The 22706-nt window shown below is 42.0% G+C and overlaps 2 protein-coding genes across 2 annotated transcripts; both read right to left on the bottom strand.

Moving 5' to 3' along the window:
• Positions 1-3155: 3155 nt before the first annotated feature.
• On the bottom strand, positions 3156-5007 carry LOC104958006 (transmembrane 9 superfamily member 2-like; the record flags this gene model as incomplete). The annotated part of the gene is made up of 6 exons (XM_010785701.1): positions 3156-3359; positions 3917-4028; positions 4132-4283; positions 4389-4548; positions 4690-4747; positions 4836-5007. Coding segments are annotated over 6 exons (843 nt in total), but the record flags the coding sequence as incomplete, so codon positions are not given.
• Positions 5008-8331: 3324 nt separating this feature from the next.
• Positions 8332-13087, bottom strand: gpr101 (G protein-coupled receptor 101). Its single transcript, XM_010785671.1, has one exon. It carries the CDS (start codon positions 12311-12313, stop codon positions 10961-10963), a length of 1353 nt encoding a protein of 450 aa, XP_010783973.1. The 5' UTR covers positions 12314-13087; the 3' UTR covers positions 8332-10960.
• Positions 13088-22706: the final 9619 nt, after the last annotated feature.

Genomic DNA, 22706 nt, shown 5'->3' with positions numbered 1-22706 from the left:
CTTCGAACTCCCCTCTGCCTTCCGTGATTTATCAACAATCATCCGGAATTCCAAGCATCACCTGCACTTGACCCCTCCCATTCCTCCCTGCGTTATAGCCCTCCCTCCCTCACCTGCTGCCCTGATACTGCCATTATTCACTCCTCGCCCTCACCTCTGCGTTCTGTCCCTCAGCCTCAAACTGCAGTTGTCACACGTATATTAAAGAAACTTCGTCAGATTCAACATCTTCAACAACCTCCGCCCATCTCCGAACCTACTTTTTCTCGCTAAAATACTAGAAAAAGCAGCTGGCATTCACAGATTTCAGCACCGTCACAACATAACCATTTATGACGTTCCAGTGCGCGCGCGGTTTTCGCCCCGTCACAGCAGCGAACAGCCCTCATTAAAATCACAGGCGCTGGCGCGCTGATAGGCAGGGTACTACTGCGAAATCTATCGCATCTTCCTCAGATTGATTAAGTGCGGCCTTTGCACGACCATTGCCGCGCACGCCGCGCGACCCCCCGCCCCCGCCTCCGCCGGCGCGGCATGTTTGCCGAGCGTCGGCAGTCGCAGTTGGGAGCTTCTGCGTGCCCACACGCGCGCGCTAAAAGCGTGTTCAAGCGCGGAAGTATCTCTGCCGCCCGCTGACTGCGCCGCGTTGGATTCGATGTGCGAGAGGATGCAGTTCACGGCGTCCATCCCTCCCTCATCTCCTCCGGTGCTGTCATCGCGAGCGCTCTTCCTGGCCCATTCCTCTTCATCATTACTCCGGTCGCGCGCGCCCGCGCTTGCGGACAGTTTTCCGGTAACATAACATCAATTCTCCACTGCTATGGCGGCGACACCCAGCTATACGTCTCCTCCAAACCCTCTTTCCACCTTCCCACCCCCTCCCTCTGACCTGTTACAGGAAATCAATCCTGGTTCACCTCAATTTCTATAAACTCAAACGTATTAAACTGAGGTAGTCCTCATTGGTCAAACTCACACTCACAAGCAACCAGTTTTTACTCTCCCATCGAAACTCCCGGTTTCCCCTCCCCTCAGGTCAAGATTGGTGTCGTCCTCGACAGCACCCTCTCCTTACACACCATATCAACAACACCATCCGGTCTGCCTATTTCATCTCAGAAACATCAACCGCCTCCGCCCTATCATTCCCACGTGCCAGCTATTCGTCCATCTCTCGTCACCTCCCGCCTTGGACTAATTGGCAATTCCCTATCTCTAATGGTTCCCCACATAAACACCTACACAAATCAACTGGTCCAAAACGCTGCTGCCCGTATCATGCACAGAACCCTGTCATCAGTCACATCCACCCTGTACTATCACCAATCCACTGGCTTCCATTAACACGCATTACTACAAGATCCTTTTCATACTTCAAAGCCATTCATAACCTCGCCGCCCCATACTGTCTGACCTTGTCATGTCAACATTCCCCACCCGGTCGCTTGTAGGTTGCTGCCGCGCGCCGTCCGGAGGATCACTTCAAAGTTTTCCCAGCCCGTCTCTCCACCATGCGGTCAGGAGCTTCAGCCGCTCTGCCTCCCTCGGAACTCCCTCCCCTGATATTAGAAACATGGAAACTATCACTACTTTCCAAACTCACCTCAAAACCCACCTGTTCAGGCAAGATGGCTGACTGTGCTGCAAGCTGTATGGTTTTAGTAGTTAGTTTTGTGCGCGTCGTGTGTGGGGCGTTAACTATGTTTGTCAAAGAAGAAAAACGAGGAGCGAGCGCTGGTGCTTAACCTTGTTGTACGGCGACCTTGAGTGCTTGAAAGGCCGCTTATAAAATAAATGCATTATATATTATTATTATTGCCCACCACCATCAATCCATGCCGGTTGATCAGTTGATAGTCTATACCCCCACCTAACTTTCTTTATTGTTAACCGATTTTGAGTCCTGAAGCCCATACAAATATAATGTATGGCGCGCCGGCGGCTCAATGCAGTGCTTCCTGAGCACCAGGAGGTCACTTGCCGCTGACGTAGTCTGTGGCAATGGTTCGTACCAGCTCGTATGGTATGTGATCGCGCTGTGACTCTAGTGCGTGGCCAACAGTGAATGATATTCCTGACGCAACAGGTGAAGAATCAAAGGATCAAAGGTTCCCATAGAAAATGCATGCGGGTCATTTTTGATCCACTTATGGAAGTTTGGGGTAGTAATACAAATACTACAATTTCTTAAAATGTATACAATTTAAATAAAAAATGTGACTGGCATGATATCCAAAACATGTTTTCTGAGGAATAGCTGGAATATGAAATGATAAAAAAAATGTAATTACAAAGATACTCGAAGAAAACCACCCCACTGGGTAAAAAAAAAACACTTCTGCATCTAAGGGTTAAAATCTATGACACAGTGCCTAGTCTGCACTGCCTGTTTAGAATTCAAAAGAACAAGGCTTTAATTAAATGACAAGGACAGTAAATGTTGCACCGTGGGTTTTATTTTCATTGGAACAGGATGGAAGTCCTAAATTGTCACTCAGCAGCTCAACTGGCAAACAAAGGAAAACGACTAACCGTAACCACACACCTCTTTCTGCCATGCAATAAACCGTTGGAGCTCACAAGTCATAACAAATAAAGATAGGAGTGAAACTAAATATGCAAAGGTGTATATAGATCAGGGCTGTCAAACTCAATTTCATCGCGGGCCACATTCGCATAAAGGTTGCACTCAAAAGGGCCGGTTGTAACCATATAAATATATAATATATATATAAAATAATGCATTATATTACATAATTGCCTCTGAATTGGATTATTATCTGATAGGGTAATAACTTCATAATTAACTACGTCTGAAAGCAGAAGCCTAGGGCAAATAATTGCAAGTCTCTTCAGTGCGCATGTTACAAAACGAGATGCATTGTGGGAGATGTAGTTTATGGGCAACCTGCTTCTGTAAAGTGGCAATTAACCATATAATAAACTTATTATATTCTTTGCAAGCTCTTGCGGGGCCACATAAAATTATGTTGCGGGCAGGATTTGGCCCCCGGGCCTTGAATTGAGACCCCTGATATAGATGATTTGTCTTTTATAAATAATGAGCTCGTAACTAAAGAAACCAATTATTATATGTTATCTAGGAATGATTGCAGGGTGTCAAGACAAGCTGGAAATAATCTTGAGTGAATAAAAAGCTCATATATCACTTATCTTAAAGCCTCACCTGTGAAGAGGAAGAAGATGAGGACCATAATCAACGTGTATCCGAAGTAGAGGAAGGTGCTGGCAGCGCCGACAATTTGTAGCTTTGAGAAGAAGTAATGCACAGAGTAGATGAAGAGATAGACTGCTGTGAAGCCGCTGGTGAGGAAGGAACGCCACCACCAGTGGTAGTCCTGCACACACATCACAAATAATAACATGTTAGGATATGTGTACTTGAATTACTATAGGCAAAAAAGTATGAGTATAACATTTATTTTTAACTCATCTTATTCTATTTTACTTGTATATAGTTCACTTAGTCTTGCAACATTCTCTTGCACTATTTCATTTCCACTTGTTTCTTCTTGCACTATTTGTATTGTTGTTTTATTGATGTTTTATGACTTATATATATTTATATTGCATTGTTGGAGTAGCCTGGGTCTTAAGATTTGTATTGCCATAACTACAATGTGGCTACTGTGCATATGACAATAAAGCCTTTGAACCTTTAGACCTTTAGTCAGGAGAGTGACATTAAATAACTAATATCTTCAAAGGCAAGATCTAGAGAAGAATACTAACTTAAAATATATTCATTTGTATTTCTTTCATTTCTACAACAGTGGGACTATGATATTACAATTATAGTATGAACTATTAACAGTGAATTTATTTTCAAGTTTCAATTATTTTTTCCAGACTCAAGTTTGTGAACTGAGACAAAGTTCTCTGAACACGTGGGTACCTCAGCACACAGGTGGAAGTAGCAGAGCAGGACTGTGGCCTCGGAGCAAGTGATGAGAAGAATAATAAAAACCAAGAACAGGAACCCGAACATGTAGTACATCTGATGTGACCTGAAAAGAACAGAGGGAAACCACATATTACATGTACTGTAACAAAGAGCTCAACCACACCTTCCCTTTCAAATCAGGAAATACAGCATGTCTTTGTTCTTACCAAATGCTGTTGAGAATGAAGAAAAGCTGGATGAAAATGCAACCAAAGGGCAGGATCCCACCCATGACGATACCAGGTACAGGCTTTGTAAAGAAAGACTGCTCAGGAATTTGACGAGGGATTTGATTTGTTCTCACTGGTTGCTCGATCGCCTGCATGGCAGCAGAAAGAGAGAGGATTTTAAAACAAACTCAAGCATATTTGATCAACAATCAATTATTTCAAGATCATTTGATAAACTCGGAGCTCTAACTCACAGCTTTCTTGAATCCAAAGTAGGCGCCGAGGAAGGTGAGGGGCACAGAGATCCCAAACCACAGAGCCAAAATGGCCACCAGAGTGCCGAAGGGGATCGCTGCTGAGGAACCTTCCACCCAAAGGATCAGGTTCATCAGGAAGAAGTCTGCAAACACAATACTAGGGAAGAGAGAGGGACGGAAGACACAGAGAGGGACAATACATGTGAGAATGATAAAAGTAGTGCAAAGGCATTTACAGCACAACATTTCACTCCAGGGCAGAAACAAAGTAGAAAAATGGAAACCTAAGTAAACCTACCCTGGGCACAAGAGGGCTGTCAGCAACACGTTTGTCTTCCACTTCTCACCTCCGAAAGCTAAAAGCAGAAAACAGAGACATTAGAATGAGCAATAACTCTTAAGACTTTTGTGAAACCGTGTGAGGTGTTTTCACTGGACTCTTACTTTTGTAGAGGCGAGCAGACACATAGCCAGCAGGCGTTCCCAGCAGCACCCAGAGGACCACAGAGCACGTCATGAGGGCCCCTCTATTGGCCGGCGACAGGAAGCCCAGACAGGCCAGGACTACAGGGGACAAACACTCATCAGTGGGCTCATTCAGCACAACAGTAAACAAATACTTCTACTACTACTGCTCCTGGTTTTTATACTGTAATACCCCAAACTTGCTTGACGATGTTTTTTTAAATGTGTCTTCTTGGTGAATAATGTAGTTTAATTGATTGCAGAGACTCAAGTGGATGTGCTTTAAACCTTGTTCTGAATGTTTTAAGAAGAAATATATTCACTTTAATTGTTCTACTGCCCTCTCAATCTGTAGGGATGTCCAATACCATGAAGGCAAATTAAAATCTTGCTCAGGGATTGTTTTTGGATTAAATAATGAGTAAAATAAAAACGTATCTGTTTGTATGTTCAGCATAACACCTGTGTGGTTAATGTTGTGTCCTTTGTGTTAAACACTGTTTTATTAACTACATTTTAATTTGACTTTTATTTAATATATCTCTGTACATTTAGTTTGCAAATAAACAATTTTTAGTTCATATACAATTAATTTTCTTAAATTGTAACTAAGTTGACTAACAAGGCAGCTGTTTAGTTTAATACTGACTGCAACAATGATAATCTGGAACAATTATGTGTGCAAACAAATGGTACACTCCCTGGGATAATACGAAGCAGGATTTTCGCTTAGCCGGCTAACTTCAGGGAAAAGTCGGGGTTTCCGGTCCTACGAAGCTGGTTCTCTTTTTAGCAGGCTAGATCTCCATGGTAACTTATGCTGTGCGGCTAACCAGGGGGGTATACTACGAATCTAGTTCAACCTATCCTGGATATGTTTTGAGTTATCCGGTTGACTTAATCCAAAACCGGATAATATTCGATGGAATAATATATAATATCAAATTCTTTCTAATAATTTATAGACGGGTGTTGTATTTCATTGGCCTAGTTTCATTGCTAATGCATCCGGATCGCAGGCCGCCGTGACACTCACGTCTCGAGCTACACAGGGTAATAGTTATAGTATAGTGTAGTCGGTAGTCCGTGTAGTATCTAATAGTCAGCTATCAAAGGAAATTAGCACTCAGTCGGACTCGGCATAGACCCGGGCGACGTTCGTGTGAGTCACAGGTATGACATGAAGTAAGTCGCTTCATACTGCGACGCGACAGTCATGTGTCGAGAGGTACAAACACTACCAGCTTACGCAGGTGCTATGGTGGAAAATAGCACTTGCCGCGTGGATTGATCTATCCTTGTGCGACCGACTCGCTTGCTCTACTCTCGGTCGCAACATCCTGTCAAATTCGCTCNATTCCAGTCCCTTTTCAAAACTCATCTCTTCTCCTCTTGTCTACTCATTTTACAGCAAAAATTACTGCTGGTGCTGGAAACACCAGGGCCCTGCACTCAGTGGTCTGAGTGCAGGGCCCTGGTGTTTCCAGCACCAGCAGTAATTTTTGCTGTAAAATGAGTAGACAAGAGGAGAAGAGATGAGTTTTGAAAAGGGACTGGAATACTGTGAGGGTCTCAGAATAACGGAGATCTTTGCATCAATATGTTCAAAACATTTCATTTAAAAAAATGTTTTCCTAAAATTATAAATAGTGAAAAATTAAATATTTCTAGTGTGAACCAAAATACAATACTAAATATTATAAAAGTGATTTTTCTTAACCAAAATGACAAATTGCATTAAAACGCATATTATTCTATTACGGGTCCTTTCTGACCCACTTATGGAAGAGTGTAGGGTCCAGTCACTCGTGCATCTAAGGGTTAAGAACACTTATCTCCAAGAGTCCCTTTTTGTTTAAAGTTGAATGAAAATCACAGACTCTATTGGATATTTGAGTAGAACGTTCAAAGTCCCTCTGGGTCAGATCTACTTTTGTCGATTTATTTGGGTCACTTCACCTGTCTGTGGATGGCAGAGCCTAGTTTCATCGACGAGCTTCTTTTTTTTTCTTTAGTAGATCAAAAGAAGCAGTTACCACTTTCCCTTATTGCCATGGCTGATAATAAGCCTGTATGCACTCAGGATTCCTGACCATTGCTGAATTTCTCTATGCCTGCTCATAAAGTCCAGCCGGCCGTGTGACTAAGGTTGTGCAGATTTATGTACGACACCATTACCACAAGGATAGGATGAACACAACATTATTGCTGCTTTTGTTTCCATGTTAAAAGAGACAAAGATTGGCGCATGTTGACATGGCAACCGCACTCTACGGCCCTGTCCAGCTCTCTTGCACACCCACTCAGATGACAATAGGGGTGTGTGCAGGAAGAGGATAATATATGGGACTAGATAACGGCGTCGTTTTTCTGTCAAGCAGAAATATACTGCTCACCAAGATGCCAGATTATGACTTTTTTTTTTTTGATGTTAAACTGTCATTAGGCCAGATAAGAAGTTAGCCTGTAGCCCTGCTCGTCACGGCAGTGCGGCTTGACACTATCTTAACACAGAGCTGTAAGTAGCAAGGGGACGAGATGTCAAAAGATTATCACTAAGAAATAATCCAAGGATTCAAGGAAAAGATGATCAGTTTCCCTCCTTGCTTTCAGTTGATCTAAATAATCCTAATCTCTCTCGTACCCCATCTTTACATTCTTAACCTCATCTCAACTTTGATTTCAATTTATTCAGGATTGGACTGAGGCCCTGTTGAGCAGTCAGTTAGGACTTTCACTTGAATTTATCCAGGATTTTGACCAATTCTCAACATTGGGGGAGAAAATGGTTTGCTACGAAATCAAGCTAGCTGTAAAACACTTTTTATTTGTCCGTGTGTTCTTCTTGCACACATTCATTTAAAACCTTTGTTGCCTGCATTCATTCAGATTCCCAAAGTCAGCTGTTCTCCCTTGGACGTTTGTTTTAGTTGATTTGAATCTTTTTTCAGACATTGATCAAATCCTCCTCTAACCTGCCTTTTCTTCTCAGGTACAATTGGCTTCTTCGCCTGCTTCTGGTTTGTAAATAAGATCTACAGTGTGGTCAAGGTGGACTAGAAGACTGAGGGACAGACTGACTCCTTCCTGTGGCAGTGCCGGCCTCCTCAGAGCCGGCTGGGTTATAAAGTGGGCTCAATGGTCCTGAACTGAAACCATCACTGATCATAAAAAAGACCTGAAGAGCAGAGCCCGTCCTCTTTTGTGCTTTAAACCTATGTTGCTATTGTCTTTTATTTTATTTTAAAATATATATATAATTTTGTCTTCACTGTTGACCAGTAATGTTTGAGTGGCACCCTGAGAATCATTGTGGGTTCCAATGATCTATCTAGCTGTCATAGTGAAGCGTTTGTTTTGGTGGGAGAAAAATCTCAAACAATATAATTTTAATTTTCTAAAGAAAGTCAAATGTTCTGTATTTTTTGCTTTTCTATTCCCTTATGGTTAAATGGTTTGTTTTTCATTACCTGTATTGTAATGATAAACATGTGTGTGTACATATAATGTATAGAGAGAGTGAGCAAGAGAATGCTACTTAAAGATTGTCACCATGATTGGATCATTTGTAGAAGTTTCTTTTCTTTTTTTTTAAGGTAAAGATGGGGCTATACATACTTTAAATATCAGCCTGTATTGTAGTTCAAAACTTATATAAAACACTGACATTAATATGATACATGTCCATTCTCTTGTTTTTTGGTGGCTAGATTTAGTTTAGCATTGAATCAAACGGTACACTTGGTTGAGAAGCACATAGAAGATTATGCTACAGTGTGTTGAACTTGAAGCATCATCTCTCACCAATATTCCTGACTTGTTCAGCTACTGGAGAGATTCTAATGCAGTCATCATAACGCAGATCATGATTTTACTGATTAAGAACATATGTACCGTTGAGATGCACACTTGTAGATTTTAAAAAGCAGTTTGCAGAACAGTTACTTCATAAAACACTGCTACCTTTTGCTTTGCGCAGTGTGGAGCCGTCACCCAAGGTGATAACGCTTTTTCCAAATAAATGCAATTAATTCAAAAATAAAGGCCACATGTTTTTGTCTTTGAGCCACTAAAATGCATACATTACACACATAACCACGTTATTTTTTGTCCGGACATGAGTCTATTGGATTAATTGTTCAGTAGATTATAGTCTTTACATCTGTGTGGTTATAAAAGGTCACAAACAAGCATTGGCACATTCAACATCTTATTGTTTACACTTCAACATTATGCACAAAAACTACTAGTTAAGGAACTTTTGGGCAAACTCAAATGTCTGTTTGCTTTAGTTAAGTTGAGGATCGAAAACTGTCCAAACATCATCCTATTTAGATTTCTTAAGCATATGTTGATAGGGGGAATATTCATATGAAAAACATGATAATATAAAGCTTTACACATGTTACAATAAGTTCACCTTTATTTAACAGACGACTTCTGATGTTGAATAAAGAAACCAGAAATAATACAAAAGCACAATATAAATCACACAAATATGGAGTTTTAAAGCACTTATAAACATTAGTTTCTCTTATTTGACATTTACTTTATTACATCCTTTATCCCTCTGTTTAAAGAGCAACACTAACAAACTTACACATGTTTGATTGTCATGTATAATACTGTGGTATGGGTTTCTACAGTGACCTTTTTAATAAACCAAGAATAATATCTAAGCCAGTCAAATCAGGTCCTATAACTTGTCAATTGATTCCCACAAAACTATTACAATCCAGTTATAACAACACAACAGGTGCACCAGCTCATGGCTAAATGTTTTTTTTCTTCCCAAAAGGTTACAAAAACTGGACACATTTGGGACTTAACATACATTTTAAATAATGCACATAATGTAGTAATGCACCTATGACATCCTTTGGCAACACATCACCTACGCAGTTGGATTGCCTTTTTCTGAGATTAGTCATTGCAATCATATAACACTTGTATCAGAACTCATACTCTTTAAGCACAGACGGTTTTTTCATTTCAAATACTATATCAGGAGGTATCTTAACAAACGTACATGTATTCAGTGGAATGTAAGAAATCTGTTACATAAGATATTGCCGCATGCAGCCTATGTTAAACCACAGGTTTAACAAGTACACTAGACTAATGTTTGTATCATACCCTGCACTCTATGCTCTGCATTTTATCAACACAAATATTGTGCTTTCCCAGAGAAAGGCAGACAATACGTAAGGCAACAAATACCGAGTCAATATATACATGGATCCACTGCAGTGACACTCAGAATTTCCACCTTGATTGAGCTAGAATTGAAGGAAACAAAGAAGCTAAGATAACATTTCAGTTGCAACTCTTTGTTTGTTCTGTAATTGGCAAGCAATAAATAATTACTATACTCATTTACTTAAAAGGCGCTTAGAAACCAAGTTATTACTGCCACCAGGACGAAAACACACGTAAGTTAACTTGCTCTGCAAGATTCAAAAACAGAGATGGGCACTACACATTGTTCCACAAGCATACCCTGAGTTCATTAGTTGCAGTTGAAGCTTGCTTGCACTAACACAGTAAATCCTGTGCCCTTCGGAAGGATCACAGTGAATACAACATTCAACGTTTAAAGGATATATACTAGTTGTTCAGATACTGCAGAACAGTGCCTTGTCAATACATCTAAGCTCCATGATTAGGGCCAATTGGTCAGAACACCAGACACTTTGATCCTACATAATATTGATCTCAACATGGCAAGTTTAGTTAAAACACTACAAAAAAAACGACAGACGCAAAGCCAAAAATGTAAACTACAAAACGGAATTTGGTTCCATGATTCTTTTTTAGTTGTGGTTTAAATGCCCGTTTAATTTAACGACAACTAGTACAATAATTGCTTACAGAATGAAACAAAAATGAATATATCACAGCTGCACACATTGTGACTTATCTGAAATTTGGTACCTTTCTATTTACACATTGAACCCAAAAAAGGATGTGGATGACCAACCAGGTAACACAACGATTCCTAATGCCAGTATCTTCAGAATGAATTACCCTGTTGTCAAGAAGGCATATTAGCTTATATTTGCACACAGGATGTCAATGTCTTTCCGATGAATCCTCAAGGCAGTTTATGTGCTTTGTTTGCTGTGGACTGTGAGCTCCCTCTCAGAGCTGACGCTGGTACAGTTGGTCTCTCTGCGGCTGTCCCTTGACTTCCTCTCAAACGTGGGGGAGGAGGATGTGGTGCAGTCTTCCCAGGTACGCAGAGGGAAGACCCGAGCAGTCAGGCTGGGCAGGTGATGTTGGGCACCAAAACGTCCATCTGTAGCTGTGAGGCAGCTCTCCACGGCAGAGCTCTGTCTGGGACGGCCCTTTTTGCAGAACAGACCGCAGAGCAAAGCGAGAAATTCCTTCCTCACACTGCGATGCATGTATCCGTAAATGTAGGGGTGGAGGCAGCACTGCAAAAAGAAGAGCACAAGGGCCAGGGAGGATAGCCAGGGAGGTACAGCTGCTTTGGCATTCATAGATATAGTATTTAGTATGCTGTAAGGCCCCATGCTGAGGATATAGGAGGCCATGATCACAAAAACTACACGAGCTGCCTTGCAATGGTAGTGGAAGCGTCTGTGCCTAACTCGAACAGGGTACTCCCGGGCTGTGTCGGGGCCATCAGGGGAGCCGGCCTGCTGGGGCTGGGCCTGCTGCTGTGGACTGCTCTGTCCTTGGGAGTCCTGTGGGCAGGGCTGAGAGTAGGATTGTGTCTTTATGGGGTGCACAAGAGCATTTTGCCTCCGGGCCGCTCTGAACACCATCCAATAACATCCGAGCATGATGAGCACTGGCAGCCAGAAAGAGAAGGTGGACACCACAGCTGAGTAGGACAGGCTAGAGGACCACACCACTGAGCACACATTGTGATGGCGGTCAAAGTCAATGGCCCCCCAGCCATAGAGGGGAGGCGTGCTCTGCAGGAAGCTGAGCACCCAGGTGCAGATGATTAGGTTGGTGCCCAGGTGAGGGGTCATGCGGGTGGGATAGGACAGAGGGTGGATGATGGCCAGGTAGCGATCCACAGAGACGACAATAATGGTGTTAACTCCAGTAAATGCGAAAAGATGCATGAGTACCACAAGAGCCTGGCACAGTCGGGCATCCAGGGGCCACACACCCGGCACAGTGGCTGCAATGGCAAAGGGCATGACTAATATGGTCTGGAGGAGGTCTGCCAAGAGGAGATTGAGGACGAAGCGGTTGGCCACGTGAAGGAGTTGAGGCTTCCTCTGGAACACCAGCAGAACCACCACATTCCCAAACAAGGACACACACACAATGAGAGATATGAACACCATCTTCATCACGCTGTTAAATGTGGAGGACCAGACCAGGTTTTGCCTGGAAGCGATGAAACCAGGGTCCCAGGGAAAATCTGTGAAATTTGTGCCCACATCGGGGGCCTGAGAGCTCGACATTGTTTGCATAGTCTCACATCCAGCAGAGTGTTGACATACTGTCAGGTTAGTTCCATTCTGACTAACAGTATGTCAGAAATCAGGATAGATAACACTGTTTGCTTTCAACAATTTGTTTGCTTTCAACTGTTATAACAGCTCCTCCTTATTCAGTGGAATTCATGGGGGGAACATTCAACAAATTCTCATTTGCATAACGTATAGTCTACGTGGATAACATCCATTATTACCTGTGTAAACAGTCCAGCCAACTCCATGAGAAGCCTGTAATGCAAGCGATTTTCAACACTGATTTGCTGTCCATCGCGATCAGTGATTAATCCCTTTATTCACAAAACAGGCCCCTTTCTTCTTGCAGACCACATCTGCAGAGTGAAAAATGGAATTTGCCTAGCGACCATAAATCCCACCGTTCAACCTGTCAGCATCGAGTATCGACTGACAATGTCCAGAGTAGACAGTGGCGAAAATCGCGGATAGGTAATCTGTAAATGATGTTTGATACCTTGGTATGATCACTGATGCGATGATAGGTGCTCGGTTTTCATCGTTTTGCTTCCATTTCAGCCTCAGCTCCAGTCAATGGCAGCGAGCTTTCACGGCTCAGCTAACATACGCTGCGTGTCTTCACCCAGCGGGGGTCTCTCATCCAGATATCTCTCCTTCGCTGCTCCTTTCGGATTTCATGGCAGATCAAACATTTATTATTTTATCAGCTTTGATTCCTCCGCAACAGTTTTAGGCTACTTACGTTCGGGTCCTGTCTCCGAGGTGTCAGAAAAAAACCCAAGGACACCTGCACTGAAATCTCCCCCCACTGGAGCTTGTCACCCACCCCTCCCATCTGCTTTTTCCCTTTTGTTGTGAATGTGCAAGTCGTGTTTCACGATGCTGTCTGACACGTCTTTTTTTACATGGTGGAATCATTAGAACCGTTATTTCCATGTTATTAAACAGTGATAGTGTCATTTTTTCCAGATTTGAAGAATAAGGTATAATACCGGCATAGCCTACATAAAGCATATTTGTTGTTATTTTGTGGCTATGTGTTCCTTTATGTAACCATACACAGTCTTATTGATATGGATCATTATACAACAACAAAAAACAAAAACCCTGATTTTCCATTAAGCCTATCTCAGCCTGTCTCACAGATCTCCTTAGTAACAACAAAGTGATTCAATCAGGTGGCTGTTTATGTGATCTTCACATGGCTGTCAGGAGAGAACAAAATAGCACCAAGGAATTGGAAGAGTATATCAGTATTTTAACATCCCAATTGGAACATCTGTTGGTTCCTTATTTCGTGTAGCTTAACAAACATGACAGTATACTGTATATTGAAGATTTAACTTATTGTCATTACGTAGTACAGGTACTATGTAACGAAACAGTTTCTCTGCATTTGACCCATCCTAGTGCAGTGGGCTGCCATTATGTACAGCGCCCGGGGAGCAGTGTAGAGAACGGTGCCTTGCTCAGGTACACCTCGGTAGCACTTGGTCTTTCCGGGACTTGAACTGGTGACCTTCCAGTTGCCAAGCCAAGTCCCTATGGACTCCGTCACCATGCACCGCCCACTATATAAAAACAAAACTATGATACATATTTGTGTAAAGCATGTTCTATTCGAAAGAGCACTGAGGCATCATTATTCACATTGGCTTATTTCAGATTGTGGCAATATCACAAATTACAATCATACCTAAAAGACAAATAATTGCTTTTTCTTAAGCTGACCACCGATTTCTGTTTTTGCTGTTTACATTTTCTCAGTTGCAAACTTCAGACATCATTTTTGACTTATTAACAGCATTTGACAAAACAATCTCTCTAAGACAGTCAGAGCTGGTTGATGTGGCCAGGGAAAAGAAAGTTTGGGGCTCTCTGCTGGAACTGCTACCTCCGCAACCCGACCACGGATAAGCGGGAGAAGATGGATGGATGGATCTCTCTAAGACACATCACTTCATCCTCATCATCTTCATCGGTTCTATCCCAAAATGTATTTTGCATTCAGTGTTTATGGATATAGCAATAGCTTATTTTTAATCAAATAAGAACAACCCCCTATCATATGACTGCTTGTATAACACACTTTTGTATAAACCACCCTTTTGATCTCTAGAAACATAAAAATTGCTTGAACATTTCAACCTTTCTAGCAAACAGACTTTATTACGATGCACAGAAACAAAAATAGTACTACATTGTGCAATCCAATTAGACTGTATCTTACATGGCATACTAATCAATGTTCGTAATTAACCATTTTATTTCAAATCTAAAAGCTCTTTGATGTGAGTCCCGAGCACCCTGTGTTTTAGATTTAGATTGCACATGAAATGCTGGGAGATGCTTCCCTGTTCTTTTGCTGAATGGACTTTGGTTCAAAGGCAGACCCACGGGCCTGCTGCCTCATTGGATTATTAGACTGTCAATACTGTATGAATGTTCAAGCTGAAAGCTCACAACTTGTAGTGAGCCTTTTGAATTGAATTCCTTTATTGTCATTGCCTATCCACATATCACCAAGCAATTAAAAACGACATATAATGTATCTAAAATGTAATAATTGTATGAAGAAAAATAGATTTAGTGCAGTCTCTGCTTCCTTTATGACCAATATATTCCTCCTTAGATTTTAAAAGAAATGTTGAAATCAAAGAGTGATCGCCATTATATTCTGGGGGATTCAACTTAATTAGTCAATTTAAGCGACTGATGAATTCACACCATTTCTGTTTTGTCTAAAGCTTCCCCAAACATTTACTTTTTTTGACATTTCAAGCCACTTTGAAGCAGAAAAGAAAAGAAAGTTCAGCTAGCTAAGTTAGCACCTGGCAGTGGCAGGTATGCAGTGCAAAGCAAGTAGTATCTAGCAGGCTAAAGAAGACCCAGAAATGCTTTTTATTTGGAGATTGAAAGCAATATATTTTTCGTTTAGCAAGTTTTTTCCCCCGCGAGGGAACATACATACAAGTTGATAGTTAAACAAACATAAAAGATCACCAAATACAATATTGAAAATGCATAGACTACATGACATGTTGGCAACAATTGTTAGCACCAGCCTGAAAAACCCCTGTGCTTATTAAACAATAGCTAGTTGTTAGACTGCTACCATAGATGCTCTTTCTTTTCTCACCAAAACTGGTAGCTAGTTACAAATGACCAAATGGCAGAAAAGCCTAATGTCTGCAGAACATAACGGCTAGCATCTGGCCGGATAAAAAGTGAAGGAATTAAAAAACAGAAGCATAGCTATTCAACAGTGCCTAAATGCTACATTTACATTTGTCAAGTAGCCAGACATATGACTCCAAATGTATTATAATTTTTCTCCAGGACTGCTTGATGTTTACAGAAATATAGGCTGTTGCTTGTATATTTCTTATATTACATATTTGCGTTATTTGTCTTTTTGCCCAAAAGAGCATGGCTTCTGTAACGAGCAATTGTGTATTGGAAACTAAAATGGACTCCTGCTGAGAAACAGTTATAATATTTATCCTGCTAAATGCTCTTCCTTTTGAACACTGACAGTCTGCTGTTTGTTGATTCTCAACTTTTTTAAAGCATTGTGCATCGTGCAGGAATTTTGCTTCGCCCAGCCACATTTTGTTTGGTCCAGCCCTCTATCTGGGTATGGAGTGATTTTCCTGACTGTTTATAGCAAAAGCTGCATTGCTGATAAAAGCTGAGAGACAAAGATATTTCGTGTTTGTGGAAGTGAATAAGAATCATTCACTCAAATTCAACCTGCAGGAATTTTGCTTCGCCCAGACACATTTTGTTTGGTCCAGCCCTCTGCTGGACCAAACAAAATGTGTTTGGGCTTCTTATTCTGGGATTCTTATTCACTTCCACAAACACGAAATATCTTTGTCTCTCAGCTTTTATCAGCAATGCAGCTTTTGCTATAAACAGTCAGGAAAATCACTCCATACCCAGATCACAACAACCAGCAGCATTGTTCGGTGAGAAGGAGCCTTGTCTGTATCTAATTATTGTAAATTATTGCTAGACCAAGCATATGGCATACACACACACACGCACGCACGCACGCACATATAGAGTCCAAATACTAAAGCTAACATTGAAAATAAGCCAATTAAAACTGATAATGTCGTAAAAAATCTGTGTTGGCGAAAATAAATTCAGAGAAGTTGTTTGTCATCACAGCGAACGATCACCATCATCATTTTGTGCTCACACTCACTAATATATTTCTCTATACTTGAACTTACTGAAGAAAATGAGGTGAAATAAAAACAAGTGTTATTTATTGTAAATATATAAATCTATTAAATGTAATATTGAAATTCCTAATATTTGGTGTCGTTGATCCTTGCACTACAGGCACCTTAATGCATAGATGCATTCTGTGTTGGTATACTGTGGGACCAGGAATATACAGTAAAAGCTGTTTAACTAATATACCAGCTCTGTAAGAAGATTCATCTTTTTGTAAACTCTCATGGAAACGGATTCAGCAATTCTTAGTTATGACTGTTTGAAGAAAGCAATAAGACGATTAGAGCCATTAAAGTGGTCTCAGAGATGCCAGTTAATGTTTCTGAAAATCATGCACCATTTTGGCGCATTTATAAAGCATCCTTTGATATTTTGAAGGTATTTCTACGATAAACAAAATTTGTATCATTCAGCTAGAAGGATATACACTCATTAAATTGTGTTTATTTTGAACCGTATCATTTAGAAGGCTGTTTCAGATTTCATATACTTTAGTTTCACTCTAGCAGTGATTCTAGGGTAGTGCTCCCTCCCATAATGAGTTAACTGGACGTTCCTTGTGGTAGCAGAAATAAGACCTTTGCTTAATCGCCTCATCAGTGCAGCTCAGGAAATAATCTAAGAAATGCTTCCACCTCTCTCATCCACAGCCCAATAGAGGATGAATACGTATGTCCGGTTTAAAGCAGGAATGTGTTAACTTAACCTCCTTTGTAGAAATGGAGGGGAGAACGCACTTTATTTATTGTACGGTTGACATTTACTGACTCTTCTTAACGTTATAGTTGATGTATTGCAACAGGTCTTTAAGCGTGATACATGTTGTTATGTTTGAACTAAAACACACACACACACACACACACACACACACACACACACACACACACACACACACACACACACACACACACACACACACACACACACACACACGTGACAAAGCATGGTTGTAGTGGGGAAAAGAGAAATCTCTGCAAACAAACAGATGACAAAAAGATTGAGAGCGACCATCACAGCACTGCTCTCCAAAGGGAGCCTTCCATTTTATTGCACAATAGCAGTTGTCTCCGAAGCCCAAACAGTTTAGAAGTAATTACTAGTGTTTTCCCCAGAAGGTGATTACTTCGCCACACTTGGCAGCCATTGTCACCGGCCGGGCACCACACTCATCAGTCCTACAAAGGGGAGAAGTGCTCGATTGATGATGAGCCCTTTGTGGCTCGGGGAGAATTTAAAAGTACTTTTATGAGGCTCTTTCAGGAGATTAACTTGCAATAAGGGCTACCTGCCATGGACACATTCCCTGTATTCATGGTGCCGGCACAAAGACTTTTTTTATGAGAGGCACAGCTGCATGAAAGCAAATGGTGAATGGGGATAATAGTCACAAAAGACAACAAACCTCAAGTGTAAAGAAATAAAGTGTTTTTTTAAGATGGGAGGCTTCCATTCAAAGACAGACCATTCCTCCTTTTGACCATTGAGGATCCGGCCACTCCACCACCCAAGGCCTCAATCTAATTATTTTAGGACAAGACATGTTATGGTGCAAAGTGGCAAAGAGAGAGCACTCCGGACTAAAGTGCACTTTAATTCAATCATTCTATTGGACAGAATCCCCCTTAAAATGGACGTCACACGCCAGTACACTAGCACAATCGGGAGCCTCCTGGCAAGGCCTCGGGCCCATTAACCTGAAGTAAATAACACAGAATTCACATGCACTTGTAGATATGAGCAAACACATAAGTAGGCATGAGCAGATGTCTTATTTCCTGGTGTATTTTGCAAAAAAATCTACTGTGAAAGACCGTTCTGGTTTACTTTTTCATCGGGAAGTTGTAGAAATCTTCAAAGCCAGATTAAACCGCAGCCACAGGGGCCCAGATCCGATTCCATTCATTAAGCAGAGAAAGAGAAAGACAGAGAGAGAGCGAAAGACTGCATGTGTCCTTGCTTGCCTAAATGTGAAAATTGCTCATGCCATTATTTCAGATGAGAAAGTGGGAACTGAATGGATTTGCTTTAATATAACAGACATGGGATACCACATACAGAGAGACAGAGGGGGGGCCAGACTTCTTTGCTTTTGCTCACACAGTGGAAAGGCCCTGACAGGTGTGCTTTTGTATGCGTATGTCTATGTGAGGGTGAGGCAGAATGTGTGTCTGTGTGTGAGTGTGAATGTGCATGTGCGGACGTGAATAAACACAGACGTGAAATGTGTATGTGTGTGCGTTTGTGAGCGTGTTAAGCCTCTCCACGTTGCGCTGCCACTCCCCGGTGAAGAGAGGGGCCTTCTCACTTTTTCTGGGTCTGGTCGTATGGCAGGCCAGGATTCAATGCTGAACTCAGACAGACTGATCCTGAGATGGAGAGAGAGAAAGAAAGTGTGAGCATGTGTGAGGGAAAAGTCAGTGGTAGCTGAGTAAGTCATTTAATTCTTAGCACAATGTCGACAGTCTCTCTTGTCTGGATTAGCTCCAAACTGTGCGAGAAAGTCATCATTTCCAGCCTGCATCTCGGATCGTTGGTAAGACAATTTAACTTCTCTGCTTTTACGTTAATAATGAATGATTCATTTATTCCGTTTTTTACCTATAATATCATACAGGGCAATCTTATTCTAATATCTTTATGCCAGGTTTGCAATTAAAAAAATATGTTTATGTCGCCATTCACTCCTGTATGCCAGCTCACGCCTCTTCAGAAACTTAGAAGTGAGGAAGTCTCAGCTCTTTAATTTTGACGTCAGTGACGCGGTCAATGGGGTAAATGACACTGAAAGGTCATAGGTCACCTCACCCAATTTAGTGATCAGGGATCGGAGCTAAGGCAGTAATCCCAAAACTGAATCTGGATAACCTCACAGACAGATTATTGTTAGATATTTTTGACGTAAATTGTATGTTTACACTTTGTCGATATTATTAATTTAAAATTGCAAGACAAAGGGAAAAAAGTTATCTGGGTGGACTTTGCTTGTATTAAGACAGCTGAACGATGATGCAGTTTTATATTTTGACCACTAGATGTCAGGATTTGCCTATTAACCACGCACTACACCCCCCACCCTTCACCAACACCTGAGGGGGAAACTTGTGAGTGGCCTACACATGGTGTGACAGCTTCCCCAGGAAGCTCGGGTGACATTTGCCTCACTTAATGACACAAGCTAATTAATCATTAGCTGTCCCAGAGGTATTGCTGTTTGAGAGGCTTTGTCGTGCCTCTCCCCAGTAGGGGGTCCAAGCCTCAACATGTTATGTATGCATAACTGCCTCATCCCACGCTACAACATCTTAATTCTCACCCGTTTAGCTAGTTTGACTGAACTACACTCGGTCTTTTTCAACCCTTCATCTCGGATAAAGTATAATCTGCTGAGAGATAGAGCTTCTTAATTCTTCTCAGCTTCTTGCATGTGACACAGGGGGCCATGAAGTCTCTTTACTCATGTACGGTAGGGGTGGCCAATGTTGTAAATGTCTGCAGTAGTGAAGAGGAGACAGTTTGCTGATGGTTCATTGGGCAGACAGGAGGATGGGGGGGTATAGATTTGCCGCATCAATAATTGTAACCACATCACGTTATCAAGGCCCAATGGACACTTTTACAGATATATCAAATTAATGCAGGATTAGTACGAGTAGTACTTTTTTCGTCCTTCCTCGTCCTTGTTCTCAAAGTTGGTGGTGGTTAAAGTTTGCCTTGTTTTACCTTAATGTCTGTGGTCAAAAGTTAGAAAAAGAAGGATACATCCCTCCCTAACTCCAAGCAGAGTGAACTGTTTTAATGTGGCTCTGTTTGAGAAAATCACAGAACATTTGAGTGAATGTGTACATGAACCCAAGCTAACAGGGCCATGTGGGTTATGAGTAATTGTCTCTCATGGGGTGAAATCCTCTCTAGCTGGGCTTTGAGTCCAGCAAGGATGTGCGAAAAGCCTTTGTGAAATATGGAGAAAATGAAATCTGCCCCCTGTATGTGTTGCTGCCCCCTCAGCATCATTACTGCCCCCCCTACCGGGTCTCGGGCTTGTTTGGACAGACCGAGCCTGTTCGTCACGTACTGGGGGCTCCAGGTGATGCACTCAGGTTCCACCTTCACCCACCAGAGAGGAGTTTGGGGTAGTGCATATGTGCATGGGGCCATCAGGGGCACAGGCTGATGAGGGCCTGGGCCGCAGGAGGGCTTTGAAAAGCGTTAGAGGTTTTGGGATGAGACTCAAGGTCCCCTTGGGATACCGTGACCCCTGACACCTGCTCGCTGGCCCTTGTGCTTTGTTCTGTGACCTGAGAATGGAGCGTACATGTGGAGAGACACCGGCCAGTTATCAGCTAATCCAAAAGTTTCATCTGGACACATGTTGCTGTAGTCAATCAACAAATGAGTGCTGCATAATTTACCAATGGCTTACGTTGAACCTATAGCTCCGTCTATTAGGCACATGGTGACAATACGTTTCTTTATATTGGCATGTAACATTTAGAAATATTCTGCCATCTGTGCTAACGGGCAGCCATTACAAAAAAAGTGGCAATACGTTCTGATGCTCTCTTCCAATTATTTTTGTATATATAATACTATTTAATGTATTTAATCTATGCTGGCTTTGTACGCAAGTTGTAGCTCTTACATAAAAAAATAATTATTGTAGTCAAATACACACAAGGTTGAATAAATCAATTTTCGTGGGAGTGCCTTGTGGGAGTGTACTTATTGATATGCATAGGCGTGCTGGTGAAGGCTTTAGCGCCCCTGCTCTGCCAGGTGCCATTTAATATCACTCGGATATACACAAGATCCTTCATTTCCACTCTAATCACGGGCAGGGTTTCCGTCTGCCATGTAATTCTGCTAGTATAGATCAAACACAGGCCCTTTTTTTCTGCAATGAAGATGTAATGCAAACTTGAGTTCTGATCCATAGTAGTGAGAAAGAAGTCTGTAAAACAAACAGAGGTCCCTGAGTAAAGCCATCCTCCAAAGATGAGGTGCATTTATATGCTATATTTTAGTCTTATACTATGTCACCTTGATGAAGCTCTACATGATTTAGTTCACTTTGTTACATTTAGAATGACGCCTGCTAAAGAAAATCTTTGTGCAAGACATCTAAGCCTTGACCTTGTGGATACAGACACCGTAGTTTCCACAGCCCTGGCAGGAGGCCTTTGGACATGACACATGAAGAGACAACAAGAACTCACTGTTCTCCGGCTACAGAAGTATCTGCTGAACCTTTAAGATGCAAAGATGGATCTGCCGCCATGCTTGCTTTCGTTTCTGTCTCGAATAACACCGGGGCGTGTCCCTCCTTTGGGAACCCCATCTGCAGGCCTAAAGTGATGGCACCACCCTTTCCTCCACACCCATTACCATTCACTGTCAGTAAGACAAACACACATGCACAATTCCACCTGCACATTGCACACACAAACACACATTGAACCTGACAGTGGCAGCGTTTGTGCCCTGGAACATATTTAACAATGCTCACTCAACACCCGCACCATCTCAGCAGGAGGCCACAGGAAACAGATGAGGACTTGTGGGGTTGATCAGGAAAACTACAGCTTACCTATACTTGCCATGCACCGGCTCACTCTGCAAACCTCTGGGCTCATTAACAATGAATCAACGTAATTTTCTGGGGAAAGCGGAGTTCACATTTGAAAGAGCCTATACCATGAAGCTGATGGGGGGATCAAAAAAGGGGAGGGGGATTACTTGTCGCTCTGTGCAGATTGCACCCTTCCTGATTTCTAATGGGGACAGCCAGTCCTGCATCCATCAAGCTCTGCGCATGAAATTACCTTTTCCGAGGCAGCAAGTGGAGGATTCCTAGGACTTTTAAGATAACTTATTTCCTCACTTGTTTATTGTTTATCATAGTGAGGCAAACTTTTCTGCTCACCCCCCCCCCCCACATGCAGTTGAAGCTTCAAAGTCCTTTCATGGTGTCAGGGGCGGGGCTAAGCATTGCATGTGATTCTCTATCTCCAGGAACCCCGCAATTACATCTGGCACAACTCTACATGAAGTAACGCTTTATAAGCCTTTGTGCTTCGCGGCTTTGAAGAACCGTGGACCTCTATAAGTTTGCTTTTTGTCCCCCTCTGTTGTACGGCCTCCCCCCCCC

This window comes from Notothenia coriiceps, unplaced genomic scaffold (genome assembly GCF_000735185.1).
Source record: "Notothenia coriiceps isolate Sejong01 unplaced genomic scaffold, NC01 NC01_scaffold00028133, whole genome shotgun sequence".
Taxonomy (NCBI): domain Eukaryota; kingdom Metazoa; phylum Chordata; class Actinopteri; order Perciformes; family Nototheniidae; genus Notothenia; species Notothenia coriiceps.
Note: the sequence above shows the minus strand (reverse complement) of the source record. Positions and strands in the feature narration are given on the sequence as shown.

What these genes read in the sequence shown, in the direction of transcription:
- gpr101 (XM_010785671.1), bottom strand. Translation starts at nt 12,313, where the DNA reads ATGCAAACAATGTCGAGCTCTCAGGCCCCCGATGTGGGCACAAATTTC.